The sequence below is a fragment of the Chionomys nivalis genome, chromosome 17 (assembly GCF_950005125.1).
Source record: "Chionomys nivalis chromosome 17, mChiNiv1.1, whole genome shotgun sequence".
NCBI lineage: Eukaryota > Metazoa > Chordata > Mammalia > Rodentia > Cricetidae > Chionomys > Chionomys nivalis.
This window is the reverse complement of record NC_080102.1, coordinates 16,316,553-16,331,947: the sequence shown is the minus strand read 5'-3', so window position 1 is coordinate 16,331,947 and position 15,395 is coordinate 16,316,553. Positions and strand designations below refer to the sequence as shown.

The following is a 15,395-nucleotide window of genomic DNA, read 5'->3' as shown; positions in this document are numbered from 1 at the left end:
TAGTGAGATGTAGTCCCGGCTGGTCGGCCTAGAACAATGCAGAAGACAACAGAAGATGCCCTTGAGTTCCCGACCCTCCTGCGTTGACCTCCCACGTGCTGAGATGACAGGGGTGCATCACCACCCCTGACTTAGAAAGCTATTTATTTTTAAGACAATCTGTGCTGTGCTTCAGGCCATAACCACCCACTTCACATCACCCAAAGAGGAAGCCATTGAAGGAACTCACTTCCTAAAACAGCAGAGGTCCTTGACGAAGGAAGATTAAGCCGCTGCTTTTGAGCACCAGGCTTCTCCAAAGGACGGTGCTAGGCACTTGGGATACAAAGCTCTTCAAGAGGTAATAACAACAGTGAGTCACAGGCTAAAATAATTACTTCCTCCGCCAGCCCTGACATTACAAAGAGGATGTGAAAGCAGGAAATTGATTTTAGGGTACAGAATCCTATTAGCTGATATTACTAGAACAAAACAACACTTGAAGGCTCCAAGTTAGGACACACACAATTATCTAGTTGACTGAAGGGAAGAGAGGATGGGCATAAGTAGAGGAAAACGGATTTAAAGTAACTTTAGCCAAGATAATGGGAGAGAGATCAAAATGTAGCACTTGATTACACAGCTTTTCTGCTACTTCCAATTCCTCCTACAAGAAACGTCAGGTTAAAAAAAAAAAGTGTGAGCTTGGAGGTTGTTTGTTGCTGTGGTAAAGTGAGGGAGACCTCAGTTGGGTTCACAGTCGCCCATCATGATAGAGAGATCACATTAGCAGGAGCTCTGAGCAGCTGGTTCCATCGCATCCACAGACAGGAGGAAGACGGAGGTGAACACTGTGCTCAACTCGTTTCTTCTACTGTTCAGGCTCCCAGCACAGACAATGGTTTCACCCACAGAGGATGTGTCTTCCTACCTCAATTAATCCCCAAATAATAGTCAACAGACGTGCCCAGAGGCCTGAGTCCCAGGTAATTCTAGACCTTGACAATGGATTAAGTATCACAAGCTTTGTTTTATATTCCTCTGCGCATTACAGCCCTGTGCACTCCAAACGTTACCAGTCTTTCTTTTTAGTTGTAACTCACAGAACAAAGGGTAAAATGTTCCAGAAATGAGGTTGGTTTTTCAGAGACCCAGAATGCACTGTAGGAGCAAAGGGGTCTAAAGGCAAAAGCATTTTGTTGATCCACGCTTTGGAAGCACAGGCCTATAATCCCAACTCCTCTGGTGACTCATACATTCCAGGTCATCTTGGGGAACTTAGATCCTCTTTCAAAACAATAACAACAACAAAAAATTAAAAAGAGGGCCTGGGATAAAGTATATAGGGAGGGTACTTACTGAGCACACATGAGAGCGTGGGTTCTGTCCACAGCATCAAAACAAACAAAGAAAAAGCAAACCAAACAAAACCCCACATTTCTAAAAGTGAAAAGATAGAGAGTGCCAGACACATAGTTCAAAAGAAATGAAATTTGCAACACTGTCTTAGTCACTGTTCTATTGCTGTGAGGAGACGCCATGACCAAGGCAACTCTTATAAAAAGGAAGTATTTAATCGGGGGCCTGCTTCTAATTTACGAATTTAGATTGGTCGATAAATGTCATAGCAGGAAGCAAACTGCCTGGAGCTGGAGCCGTAGCTGAGAGCTTTACAGAGAGAGGGATGGGGAGACAGACAGACAGACAGTGGGCCTGGTGTGGGCTTTTAAAACCTCAAACCCCATCCTCAATAACATACTTCCTCATTCTCAAGCAGTTCATGCACATATATGAGCCTATGGCAGGGTGGCGACGGCGGTGGGGGGTGGAGGGGCACTGTCATTCAAACTACCACAGACTCTATCCTCATGCCTCTGGAACTGTTGGCATAAATCTGTTAGAAATACTTTAGGGGTAACTTATTTAAAAGGGCTCATCTGTCACGTGCAGGGCCCTGGGTTCTACCCCCACCAGAGGAGGGGGAGTAAGAGGGAGGAGTGACTGAGACTTTACACAGATTATGTCGCATAAGATATGACGACGGTCAGAACTGGATGAGGTCAGACATACATGAAGCTTTCCCTGAAAGGCAGCTGATGACACAGATGTTGGTGTTCATGATAACAATGGCAGTCGGCTGCCATTCACTGAGGGATACTCTGTGCCAGGTCCTGTGTATACTTCCAGATAGGACCGTTCCCTTCTCTGTAATACATCTAGAGAGTTAATGTGCTGTTCTGCCATTGGGAGGACAGCTCGCTGGCGGCATCTACGAAGTCCAAGGTTTGATCTTCAGTACCGTAAGAAAGAGAGGCGAGTAAGGAAGGGGAAGAGGATGAGAAGAGGGAAGGGAAGGGAGAAAAATGGAGGAGAAAGTAGGGAGGAGGGAAAGGGGAGGAAAGGAGAGGAGAGGAGAGGAGAGGAGGGGGAGGAAAATGGAGGAGAGAGGTAGGGAGGAGAGGAAGGGGAGGAGAGGAGAGGAGGAAGGGAGAAGAATGAGGGGAGTGAGAGAGTGGAGGGGAGGTAGAGGGGGGGAGGGGAGGGGAATGAGGGGAAGGAGAGAGGGAGGGGAGGATAATGGGGGAGGGGAGGAGAGGGGAGGGGAGGGGAAGGGAGGGAAGGGGAGGGAAGGGAAAAGCTTGAATAGTCCAGCTGCCTTGACACTGAAATGTCAACCAAGAAAACCGAGTTAAAATGAGGGGCTCTATTCTTGGTATGATGGCTATTCTTGGCTGTCAACTTGACTCTATCTGGAATTAACTAAAACGTAAGCTCGTGGGTACACCTGTGAGGGATATGTTGACTGAAGCTCCACCTTAAATCCGGGTCACACCTTCTGGTTTCAGTCTATATAAAGAACACAGAAGAAGGAAGTTCTTGCTCTTTGCCTGCTTCCCCCAACTTTTGCTGGCAAGTTCATTCCTCCACTGATCTTAGAACCTGCTTACTAGGGATTCCGGTGTCTACTGAAGACAAGTGGGGACAAGCGGTCTCAAGGACCAAACAACTAGTTGATTCTTTGACTGTCATGAGACATAACTGGAAGGGGCAGACCACAACCCTAAGAAATCCTGTTTATATAGAGAGATACCTCCTACCCATTCTGCTTCTCTAGAGAACCCTGACTACTATAGGTTCAGAATAAAGAGCCAGAGAGGCTCCTGGGAGAATTTCTAGAGGATACCTGTGAAACATAGCACAATATCAAGGATGACATGTCACGAGGACAACAACTGTAACACAGGAGGCCGAGGTCACAGGTAGAAGCCCTACTCAGAGCCCCAGCCTTGCAGCTGAGAGCAGAGGGGCTGACACAAGGAACCCGATGATTCAAGCAATGGCAGAGCCTCTGCTGGAAGAGATTCACGTTTCTGTTGCTTTTGTTTTTTACAAGATCTCAAGTAACCAGGGACTGTCCGGGACCTTTCCACCCAGTGCAGGCTGCACTTGTACTCCCAATCCTCCTGCCTCGGCCTCCTTGGTGCTGCAGTGATAGGCACGGAGTGTCGTGCCTGGCTCTGAGGCACCCGTTGAAAGAGAGTTTCCCCACTCCCCTCTCCAATGTAAGCTGTTCAGTCGAGCTCATGCTTGTCTGTAATGGGAAGTAAATACTGAAGGAGGAGAGGTGTGGGACACACTGTCATCCATACTTTGAACTATCCGCTGCACTGTGGAGAGCTGGTGTGCTCTGTTAATAAACCTGAGGGTCCAGCACGTGTATCCCACTAAATACCATCACTTCAACCAGCCAAATACTCACATTACCTGAGAAAACTCAAGCTGGATGCCCAGCAGAAGACTGTACATTTCTGACATACGGTCCTCCCTTGGTATCCACAGGACAGAGTTCAAGATCCCCGGATACCAGCATCTCCAGGGCTATGCAAGTCTGTATATAAAATAGCCCCACATTCGGACATGACTGCTACATAGTCTCCTGTGACTTTCAACTCTCCCCCAGATTACTTACAATGCCGAATACAATGTAAATGTGGTCCAGCTGCTACTGTATTGTCTTGGAAACAATGCCAAGAGATTCGGAACAGGTTCAGTACTGATGCAATCTTATTTTCCAAAGGTTTTCCCTCTATAGTTTGTCAAGACCCCAAATGCAGAAACTGCAGATATTGGGGCCAATACACGTCAACTGCACAATGCCTGGGTGCTTATATTGTATGACATTCTCACGCTCTAATAGAAAATACTTGGCAAATACACAAAGCCAGACACGGTGACTCATGCCTGCAATGCCAATGCTTAAAAGGCAGACGCAGGAGGACCGCTGTGACTGCCAGGTCAGTCTTGGTTGTTCGTGAGTTCCCGGCCAGCCTGGGCTACAGTGTGAAATCCTATTTCAAAACAAACAAAATGGACGTATGGCTAAACTGAGGACCAAAGCAGGAGATGAAGAGTGTCACGCTGTCAGAAGGGCCTGAGGTAGGACGGGATAGGCACCTACTCTTACGAGCTAAACACAGTCTGAATCAACAGAAACAAGAGACACTCCCCAGGCAGACTGCAGCCAAGAAGGATAGGGATATCGTGAGAGACACTGAACAAAAGGAAACCTTTCGTTCACGACCACATTCTCAACTGAAAGACTGCATCAAATTAGTATGTCTCCGTCCCTTTATGCTTTGGAAGATGTTAAGGCTTGGTGCAGCTACAGGCCTGTTTTTCTTGAATTAAAATCAGCACTTACAATGTATGCCAACATCTTTGCATATGACACCACGAAGCAACTTTGTCCCCTATTTTGACATTGCAGGGAGTGTCTGTTTGTGTCCAGTTTTCTTCTGCTGCTGTATTCAGTTATAATAACGTGGAAAACAGAGCCATCACATACAACAGCAGGGAAACTGTACCCCTATACACCTTGGGTTTGCTTTTTTTAAAGACAGGGTATTGTATATCTTTGGCCAAAAAACTCACTATGTAATTGAGGATAACCTAAACCTCTGATCCTTCTACCTCTGCCTCGAGAAGGTTGAGATTAGACATGGACCACCAGGTCTCATTCATGTGGTGTTGGGGCTGAAGTTCAAGCCTGTTACATGCCTGATAAACATTCTACCAATTGAGCCCAATTTCCTAGAAATTCTAAATAGAGGAAACAAACATTATATTAAATTATGGCTTCCGAGAAGATTATATTGGGCCATAAAAAAAAAAAGATGAGGAGGAGGAAGAAGACAAAATGAATATGATAATCAAGAAGAAATCCAATTTAAAAATGAGCAAACTGTCTGAATAATAAATACTTTCTCAAAAGAAAAACTAACGGCTGGCTCTGGTAGCACTGGCCTGTGATCTAATTACTGGGAGGACTAAGGCAGCAGTATAGCAAGTTTAAGGCTGGCTAGGCTACAGAGTGAGTTCAAAGCCAGCCTAGGCAAGAAGGGCTGGGGATGTGGTTCAGTGGCAGAGCATTTGCAGGGGATGCACAAGACCCAAGGCTCAATCCTCAGTGGTGTGAATAAAAGAAAAACAAAAATAGCTCAGACACTTAGAAAAATCACTGCACATCATTAACTACTGAAAGATTATTTTCTCAGTCCAGTTATAATAATAAATGACTAACAGATACTGGCAAGGAAGTGAAGGAAAAAGAACCCTCGTAACAGCTGGTGAAGTGCAAACTGGCACAGTTATTGTGGAAGACAGTACAGCGGTTCCTCAAACACCTAACAAGAGATCTCCCGTGATTCAGCTGCCCTGGGAAAGATGGAGCCAGCATATAAAGGGGATACATGGAATCAGTATGAGTACATATTTAAAGAGGAATGAAGAAAATATAGTATAACTATACAATAGAGTATTGTTCAGGCACAAAGCAAAATGAAGGGGACGTGGGGAGTGGCTCAGCAGGTCTAAAAAAAGGAGAGAGAATATAAGTAATAGCATTAGTGTTACATCAATTGACACACGATAGAGTCACCTCACAGGGAGCCTCAGTTGAGAAAATGCTTCCATTTACGATCAGGCTGTAGACGAGTCTGTAGGGCACTTTTGAGATTAATGATTGATAAAGGAGGGCCTAGCTCACTGTGGGCAGTGCCACCCCTTCCTTCGCTGATGTTGGGTGCCAGAAGAAAGCAGGCAAAGGAAGCTCCAAGAAACAAGCCAGTGAGCACTCCTGCATGGTTCCTGCATCAGTTCCTGCCTCAGCTCCTGGCCTGACTTCCTCTGATGATGAACTGTGATGTGGAAGCATACGCTGAATAAATCCTTTCCTCCCCAGTGGCTTTTGGTGACAGCGTTGATCACAGCAACAGAAACCTTAAGACAGGGAAGGAGGGCAAAGCAAGGGAAGCCTAACCTCTTCAGAAGCTTCTCTTGGACCATACTTTCCCATCCCGTCAAGCCTAGTGTTCACAAAGAATTCTGCCGCATCATTTTAGAAGAATCCCCTACCCTTAATATCTGACCAAGCTCCTAGCCTTCATATTTGTGTGTGTGTGTGTTGGTAATTAAACTGAGGGCAACATGAACACTAGGCAAGTACTCTCACACCGACCTATATCCTTAGCTTTTGTTCCCTATCACACACACACACACACATACACTTACAATGTCTTTGACTTGCCCTTAGTGAGACAAGATATTCCTTTTGTCAGAAGGGATTTTTGTTATGAACTCAAGAAGGGCAGAAAGAAAATTATTTTTCTGCCGGGCAGTGGTGGTGCATGCCTCTAATCCCAGCACTCAGGAGGGAGAGGCAGGTGAATCTCTGTGAGTTCGAGGCTAGTCTGGTCTACATAGAGCTAGTTCCAGGACTGCTTGGACTGTACCACAGAGAAACCCTGTCTTGACTTATTTTTGTCTAATCATTTGCAACCTTAGGCTGACCTCCATCAATTGATCATTGGAATGACGTCACTTCTCTATCTGAACCTGGCCCCTTTGTTGCGTCTCAAGCAAGTGTCTCAGCTTCCATCTTCCCCTCGAATGGCATACTCACAGCCACCCTAGGGCTGATGGAAGGACTCCAAAGATACTGTGTGCAAAACTGCTCTTCTGTGTGTTGCACGGTTTAATAGAATTACAGACTTAAAAGGAAAAGCCAGAGGGTTTTAGAGTGTTGACACCGCCGAAGTGCTCTGGCCAAAGCGGAAAGGGAGGAAATGCGATGTGTGGACACAGCCGCGGGAGCCTGATTATCCGGGGTCAGTGGCTGCAGCTGAGTGCTTTAGTCTTGACTTATCCCGCTTCCATCTCGCTCCACTTAGAGCTAAGATAACCAGTTGAGAACTAGGGCAGCTGGGGAAATATTTAGTACCAGGGAAGTATGTCCACCCCAGTTGTAAAAGTTACACAAAAAACCCCAAGGTTGTTAGTGTTTGAGAAAAGGTAGAATTTTATGGGCTAACAATTTTCTTTTTAATAAGCTGTAGCATCTGCCAGCCCATGTGAGATGCTGTAATACAGTCAACACAGCTCAGATTTTATGAGCTAACAATTTTTATTCTAGTGGGGCTAAGGATAAACATCTGGTGGGTAAGAGGTGGTTTCAAAAACTGCCCTGATTTGAACTTTGAATCTACTACTTATTGGTTCTCGTCTTTAGCGGATTATTTAACCATCTGAAAATGAGACTGCTTGGACCAGGGAGATAGTATAGTAGATAAAGACACATTCATACAAGCCTGAGGACCTGAGTTCAAGACCCACAACTGACATAAAGATGGAAGGAGAACACTGGACTCCTCTGATTACACACACACACACACAATACCCCTTTCCACTGTATCATATAAACACACAATAATAAACAAATAAATAAATGAAATGAATATGTAATAGTTACTTTTCTGTTCCTGTGATAACAACCCATGACCAAGGGAAGTTACAGAAGTGTTTGTTTGTTTGTTTGTTTGGGGGGAGGACTAACAGCTCCAGAGAAATAAGAGTCCATGATGTCAGAACAGAGAGGCATGACAGACAGCAGCAGTCAGAAGCAGGATGCTGAGAATGCCCATCTTCAAAAGCAAGCCAAAACAGAGAGAGCAAACTGGAGGTAGGCTGAAGCTTTAAGCTCTTAAATTCTAACCCCAGTGACACAGTTCTTCCAGCAAGGCTAGGTGCACTGCCTAAAGCCCAAACAGTGCCACCAACTGGGAACCAGGCGTTCAAATACTGCACCTATGGAGGACATTTCTCATCCAAGCCACCACAGCAGATAATGCCCAACGTAGAGTTAGAGGAAAATAAGAACATAAAGGACTAGATGTTACCATAGTGACTCGAAGACTGTAGAAGCTCTCTAAATGGTCACTATATTTACAGGTGACCAGATCACAAACAAAAGCGGGCATCTGAAGCCAGCCGAGCTGAACATTGTGCCGAGAGCTTTTCCTAAGTGCTGTGATTCAATTCTCAGCACCAGGCGATGTGGGAAAGAGCAATCTAGCATCCCCAGTAGCGGGGCCTGCGTCTGGAGCTGTGCTCTGGCTAGCCTCCGGAAACCTGGCTTTTGGAAGGCTTCCTAGGTCATTGACTGATAATGCCACTCTGCCCGCTTGCAACACGAAGGTGCATGTGCTCTATCCTCAGATCACAGTGTGATTTATGGAGGGCACCTGCTTCCTCTTCAAGAGTCTGGGATGCTAGCAGTCATGGCTGGTGGAGCAGGCGGGATGCCAATGGGAATGACCCACAGTGAAGTCCTTAGCCTCAGAGTCTCGGTAGGGCTTTCCTGGACAGAGGTTTTGGATGTGCGTTGCTGCCCGGTGCTGGAGGCAGGAGCCAGTGCCCTGGGACCATACGGGAAGCCTGTGCCTCCATTTCTCCAGATCACATATCTCTTGCTGATCTTTCAGTGTCTTCTTACACTGTAATAATCTATCTTAGGCATTATATGATCACCCTTTCCAGTGTGACACTGCCCTCATTGGTGTTCAAAGGCACTCTGGTCAGTAGAACCCAAAAACATTATGGTAGAAGCAGACTTCATACATTAGTAAATCTGTAGATGGGAAAATTAAAGATTTTAATTTTCTAATTGACCCCAGTAAATAGAGGTAGGCTCAAAATCCAGGCTGCATATTCTCCACAATGGGGCACATTCTATTATGCCAGAGCCACTCCAACTGCACACATACTGGACCCAGAGAAGTTCCCTCCCCCTCTTCTTTTAGAAGAGGGCATTGAATCCTCTAGAACTGGAGTTGTGTTTGGTTGATGAACCACCGCATGGGTACTGGGAACCGACCCCAGGTCCTATGTACAAGCAGTAAGTATTCTAAACCACTGAGCAATTTCTCCAGCCCCTCTTCTTCACCTTCAGTAAACATCCTCTTTAGCTTAGGCTGGCCTCAAACTCACAAGGATGACCTTGATACTTCTGACCTTCCTGCTTCTGCCTCCTAAATGTTGGGATTTCAGACAAGTGTCACCATGCCTAATGTTGTGGTATTGACCACCATTCTTAGGGTGTTAATCACACTAGGCAAGCATTCTGCCAACTGAGCTGTATCCATAGCTCACGTGAGTTTCTTTCTTAGGCACAGTGCTTATAGTTGCTACAGCCTATCTGGGCAACCTTGGCAAAATATCTTAAAGGGCTTTGAACCTCAAAAATTTTTACTGTTAATTTTCTGTACTTATATCAATGTCATAGAATTGCTATAAGAATTATGATGTATTATGAATGTATGTATGTTTGTATGTATGTATGTATGTATGTATGTATGTATTTTTGAGACCAAGTCTCACTCTGTAGGCCAAACTAATCCAAAACCTGCTATGTAGTTCCAGTTGTCATCCAACCTACAACCTTCTTGCTTTAGCATCTCCTTCACCAGTACTGGTATTTCACACATGTGCTAAGCCTTTATGGGTTTAATCAGAATATATAAAATCATATGTAAAATATATACATATTAACTACCTAATATATTATAAAATATTTATCCCAGTACTTAATATATAGTAAATATAAATGCATTAGAAAGTAAGAAAGTCCGGGTGGCACGTGCCTTTAAATCCTAGCACTCAGGAGGCAGAGGCAGGCAGATCTCTGTGAGTTCAAGGCCAGCCTGGTCTACAGCGCTAGTTCCAGGACAGCTAGGGTTGTTACACAGAGAAACCCTGTCTTGAACAACCCCCCCCCCCCAAAAAAAAAGTAAGGAAAAAGAAGGTAAGAAAGAGCTGGGTCTGGTGGTACAAGCTTGTAATCACAGCTCCTTCAGAGGCTGTGTCAAGAGGATTACAAATTCAGGGACTACTTGAGCTATTAAGAGTTCAAGGTGAACCAAGGTAACCTGCTAAGACCCTGTGTCAAAATGAAAAATAAGGCTGAAAACTCAGGTGTGGCAGGGCATACCTGCAATCCCAGCACCTGGGAGGCTGAAGTGGGAGGATTTCAGTGACTCTGAGGCTAGCCTAGGCAATAAGGTGAGTTTCGGCCAGCATGGCAAATAGATTAAGACCCTTTAAAGGGTGTTTGTATAAGCTGCAGGTGCAACACACACACACACACACGACTTCAGTGGAAGAGCAATTAACTTCTATGTGTGGGGCCTTTAGTTTAAAAAAAAAAAGAACGAATGAACTAGAAAAATATGAACATATGATCATCATATAGCCATTTGTGTATGTACATATACCTGCACAGACATATGCATGTCCTTAAATATGAATGCCTGCTAATTACTCATCTGACAAGTCCTGCCTTGATAAGAGCATCATTTACCATTCATGGACAAAGTTAAGTATTTCCTGAGAGGGCCCTTATGCTCACACTGACGGGTTTCAAATTAGGGAACCATTTCTATCCAGAAACCTTGTCGTCAAAGCCTAAGGGCTGCCTTGTTTTAATGTTTAATCTCTGAAATTAATTACTAGCTAGACAATTCAAAGGGTCTCTGAGGACACTAACGATGATGATGGTGTTTTCCTAACTTCGAGTTAGTGATCTGCTTAGCTGGGAAGTCTGTTGGGAAATGAGTTTGATTCCCAGATTTTACCTGCAGGATCCTTAGTCCTCCTACAACCGGGGGATTTGCTCCCCCACTCAGATTCTCTATAATGCCTTGATTTTATCTGCAATGGCTCACCTTTATGGGATGGAGGTTACAGCATTATAAAACCACACTGTAATTGAGATATAATTACACATTCCTTGGAAATAATTTGAAAAAAAAAACTCATGACATCTAGTATTCTCTCTCTCATGCACAGAATGAGTCAGTAGACTGTAGTGTGAGGAACTGGTTTTCTCATAGACCTTGGTATCATCTGGCATTTCCTTTGCAGAGCAAAATGAAGGTAGATTCAAACTAAAAGGTGTCTTTGCACGCTAGGGAAAATGACAGCCACTCTAACCAGTTCCAAGTTCACACTTACTAGCAGTAATACCCACTGGACTACGTCTACTTGAGAAGCTTCCGATAACTGCTTAACTTATTGGTATCTTTGTTTCTTGAACCATAAAATGGAGAGAGTAAGAATACCTGCCTTTTGGTCACCAGTACGGTGTTGTTGAGGTGGCAGGCAGTATATCAAATGCAATAAAAATTTAAAGAGTGGCTACTTTATTAGATTTAAGAGGCTCAACCAAATCACTAAGAATACAATGATCAAGGACTGGCGAGATGGCTCAGGTTCAACTCATAGCACCTATACGAAGGCTCAAAACCATGCAGGCCCAGAGGATGCATTGTCCTCTTCTGGCCTCTGTGGGTACCAGGCATGCATGCGGTGTATGTACACATATGCAGACAAAGAACTCACATGCCTAAAATATCCTCTACTGTTTATAGATGGCTTCTATAAGCACTGTAGAGTCTACAGTCACAGGACTACGAGCTGCATAAGGACAGGGAACAGTCTGACACCACGCTTTATCTCCAACTCCCATCTTCACTGAAAACTTAGTTCAGTCATGGACATAGAAGGTCATCGACAGTCACGATGAGTTCAACATGGTAGTAGTGGACAGAAGGGAATGCCCCGGAATACACTGGAAGCCAAAGAAGCCAATGCAAACACATTGGTGGCTTTCTAAATACTGGACCCCAGCACGCAGGAACAAGTAATTTTTAGGTTGCAACAGACGACCCTATCTCAGTCTGTATGCCTCCCTGGAGGTACTATATGAGCATCAGTATTTGCAACATTTATATTATAAATAAAAGTTTTGCAAAATAACACTTGTCTTACTATGTAATTATGCCCTGTTCTTTTGTATGGTAGTTGGGTTTAGTGCCTCTTATGGTTTAATGTTGAACTTTATGTATAGCCAAGCATAACCTTTAACTCCTGATCTTCCCACCTCTACCTCCCAGTGTTGAGACTATATTGGCATAGGCCAGCATGCTCACCACCTTATGCACAGTCTGATTTCATGGGGATCTTGGTCAAACACAGACAGGGTTCAGCAGAAGGCAGATAGAGCAGGAGTTTCTGTATTACCGTCATGTTCCCGGATAATCCTGAAGGTCCACAGGGGACACGATGAGGGGTAAAAATGTACATTTGTAGTAATCATTTCTTGATAAAGTTATATTCCAGGGCCAGTGAGATGGTTCAGGGGATAAAGGAGCTTGTTGCCCATCCCGACAACCTGAGTTTGATTCCTGGGAACCACATGGTGGGAGCAAGAACAGGCTCTGGCAAGCTGTCCTCTGAGAGCCACCCTTGTGTCATGGTGGGCGCGCATTTCATGACCCACTAGAGGGTTGCATTCTAGACTGAGGAAAACATCCCTCATTGTTTCCAACGTTTCTTTCATCTAATTCCACTGTCATATTCTTGGAACAGAAATTCTCGGCTTGGAAGGTAGGAGGATTAAGGGAAGGAGCTCACAGCCCAATATCCCCATTTCTATGGATTTGGGCAGAAACAACCACAGGCTTCTGACTTACTCTTCCTTGTCCTGAGCCAACACCTCACAGGGAAATGAACTGAGTGGGTGACCAAGAGCAGGATCATTAAATGAGAGTGCTATATCTACCCGTGTTTATCTCTACTTTTGCCCGATGAGGTCATCCTCACTTCCCAGATAAGAGAAAGCAATTGACTGAACCTAGTGGCATTCAGCAACAAGTGAGCCATTGCGGGAGCGAATCTTCCAGGCCTGTCCGTTTCAGGTGGGAGACCCCAGTGGGAACCACCCAGCTAAGTTTCACCATCATTTCTGATCTACAGAAACCTTGAGGCACTGTTTCATATTCATAACATTTAGAGTTGCGGGCCTAGATCATTAAGTTTTGGTATGCTGTCTGTTAAACTTTAAAGTTACTTGTTATGCAGTAGCGATAATAAAATTCTTAACCAAAGGTTATATTGATTGCATCAATACAATTTATCCCAATAGGAAGAAAATGTTTACAAAGCCCTTTGTACCACCTCTTCACCGTGCAGCTTGTACCAGTCCATTCTCCTGGCCCAAGCTCTACTTCCCTAAGGTCATGAACAGTAGATCTGACAAACAAAACTGTTTATTCTTTTTGTGAATTATTTTAATGCAGTTTGCTTTGCTATGTAGTCAAGAATGACCCTGAACTTCCTATCTTCCTGCTTTCACAATCAAAGTGACTGTACGCCTGTGAGAACCCGTTGCGTATGGAATTGTGAGGTAATACCATATCTAAGCAGAGATTTTGGAACTCTATAAGCATCTGCCTTCCTGGGCTGGAGAGATGGATGACTCAGGCATACGACAATTCACAACTCCATCTGTACCCCCTCTTCTGGCCTATCTGGGCATCAGGCACTGATGTGGTGCAGACACACATGTAAGCAAAACATGCACAAACATAAAATTAAAAATAAAGACTTCGCCTTTCCTCGTTAGTGTCTGCGGAGACACCTGCAAAACAACACGTCCCTTTTACACTGATCTCACAGTGAACGGGTAAGGCAAGAAACAGACTTGAACTTGACTCTCAACATAGAAGCAAGTCACACTGTCCAGAGGCACAGCTGACATATGGGATGAGGAATGAGGAATGTGTGTGTCGTTACAAACCACAGGTTAGGAGACTGTTTCTTGCTGGGAACAGCGAGCACCGACTGAAACACTCACCATGTTGTATGATGCCATGCTCCATGAGCCGGTGGCAAAGCTGCTCCCCCTCTTTCCTTGTCGTGGCCTCGCCTTCCTGAACCAACCAGTCCAGGAATTCAGAGGCCATGAAGGTTCGCTCATACTTCACCCCTTCCTCTTCCCGCGGCTGTAGGAGGGTAGTTTCTGGGCTCATCAGTCTGGGAGGAAACACGAGGAGGAGAAAAATAAAGCAAACATAAGCAGAAGGAGAATAGCTCATCTGAAAGGCGACGTCAAAGGCTTCCAGGAAGTATATCCTAGGCTTCCAGGAAGTGCCACAGAAGAGCTGTCAGACAGACAGACATAGCTGTCATATGCTGCTACATCTAGATGTCAACTCCAAGAGAGGATCTGTGTCAGAAATAAACAAGATGCCTTTTCTCCTGGTAGTTAAACAAAAGCTTGAAAGACAAACTACAAGTCTACCGCTCACAGGCTGCACTGCAGTGAGCCACCGTGAAAAGCGGTGGCAGCACTGGGGTCTGGCTTGGCAGCACAGTGTTTACTTACCCCTGGCTTGGTTCCTGGCACCCAACCACACCCATACCCTCGAGGGAATAAAGAAACAATGAAGAGCGTAGCATACTTTTTCTTTTTGGGCCACCAACCCAAATCATGACATAGAGACTTAATATTATTTTAATCTGCTTCCCTTTTATCTACCTTTTGCCTTGGGGCTTTTTACCTTCTTTTTTAAAAAAAGATTTATTTACTTATTCATTTGTTCATTTATTTATTTATTATGTATACAGGGTTCTGCCTGTATGACAGAAGAGGGCATCAGATCTCATTATAGGTGGTGTGAGCCACCATGTGGTTGCTGGGAATTGAACTCAGGACCTCTGGGAGAGCAGCCAGCACTCTTAAACTCTGAGCCATCTCTCCAGCCCAACCTTTCTTTTATTCTGTATTTACTTTCTTGTGTCCTCAATGTCTGGTTGGCTGTCTGGTGGCTAGTTGGCTTCTAACCCCAGACCACACCCTCACCTTCTCCCTTGTTCCCTCTTCTCCCGTTTCTAGATTTCTCCTATTTATTCTCTCTGCTCGTCAACCCCGCCTATCCCTCCTCTGCCTAGCTATTGCCCAATTAGCTTTGTATTAGACCAATCAAGTGCCGTAGACAGGCAAGGTAAAACAGTATCACATCTTTATATAATTACATCTACAAACACAGTATAAACAGTAGAACACATCTTTACCTAGTTAAAGTAATAGTCCACAACAAGAAGAAAGAATGAAAAATAGTTAGCCAGGGTTTCTACAATGCATTGGCCTGTCTTTCTAAACTGGCTCATAACATCTTTCCAATTCCATTTCCTAGAACACTGTCTTAAAACAACTTCAGACTGACTGCATGTGTCTCCAC

At 44.6% G+C, this 15,395-nt stretch overlaps 1 protein-coding gene across 1 annotated transcript in view; it reads right to left on the bottom strand.

Moving 5' to 3' along the window:
- Deptor (DEP domain containing MTOR interacting protein) overlaps window positions 1-15,395 on the bottom strand; it is a 145,293-nt gene that overhangs the window by 53,324 nt on the left and 76,574 nt on the right. The window contains exon 4 of the mRNA XM_057792215.1: window positions 14,009-14,187. Within this exon, the coding sequence (XP_057648198.1) occupies window positions 14,009-14,187 (179 nt within the window). The remainder of the gene's footprint in view (window positions 1-14,008; window positions 14,188-15,395) is intronic.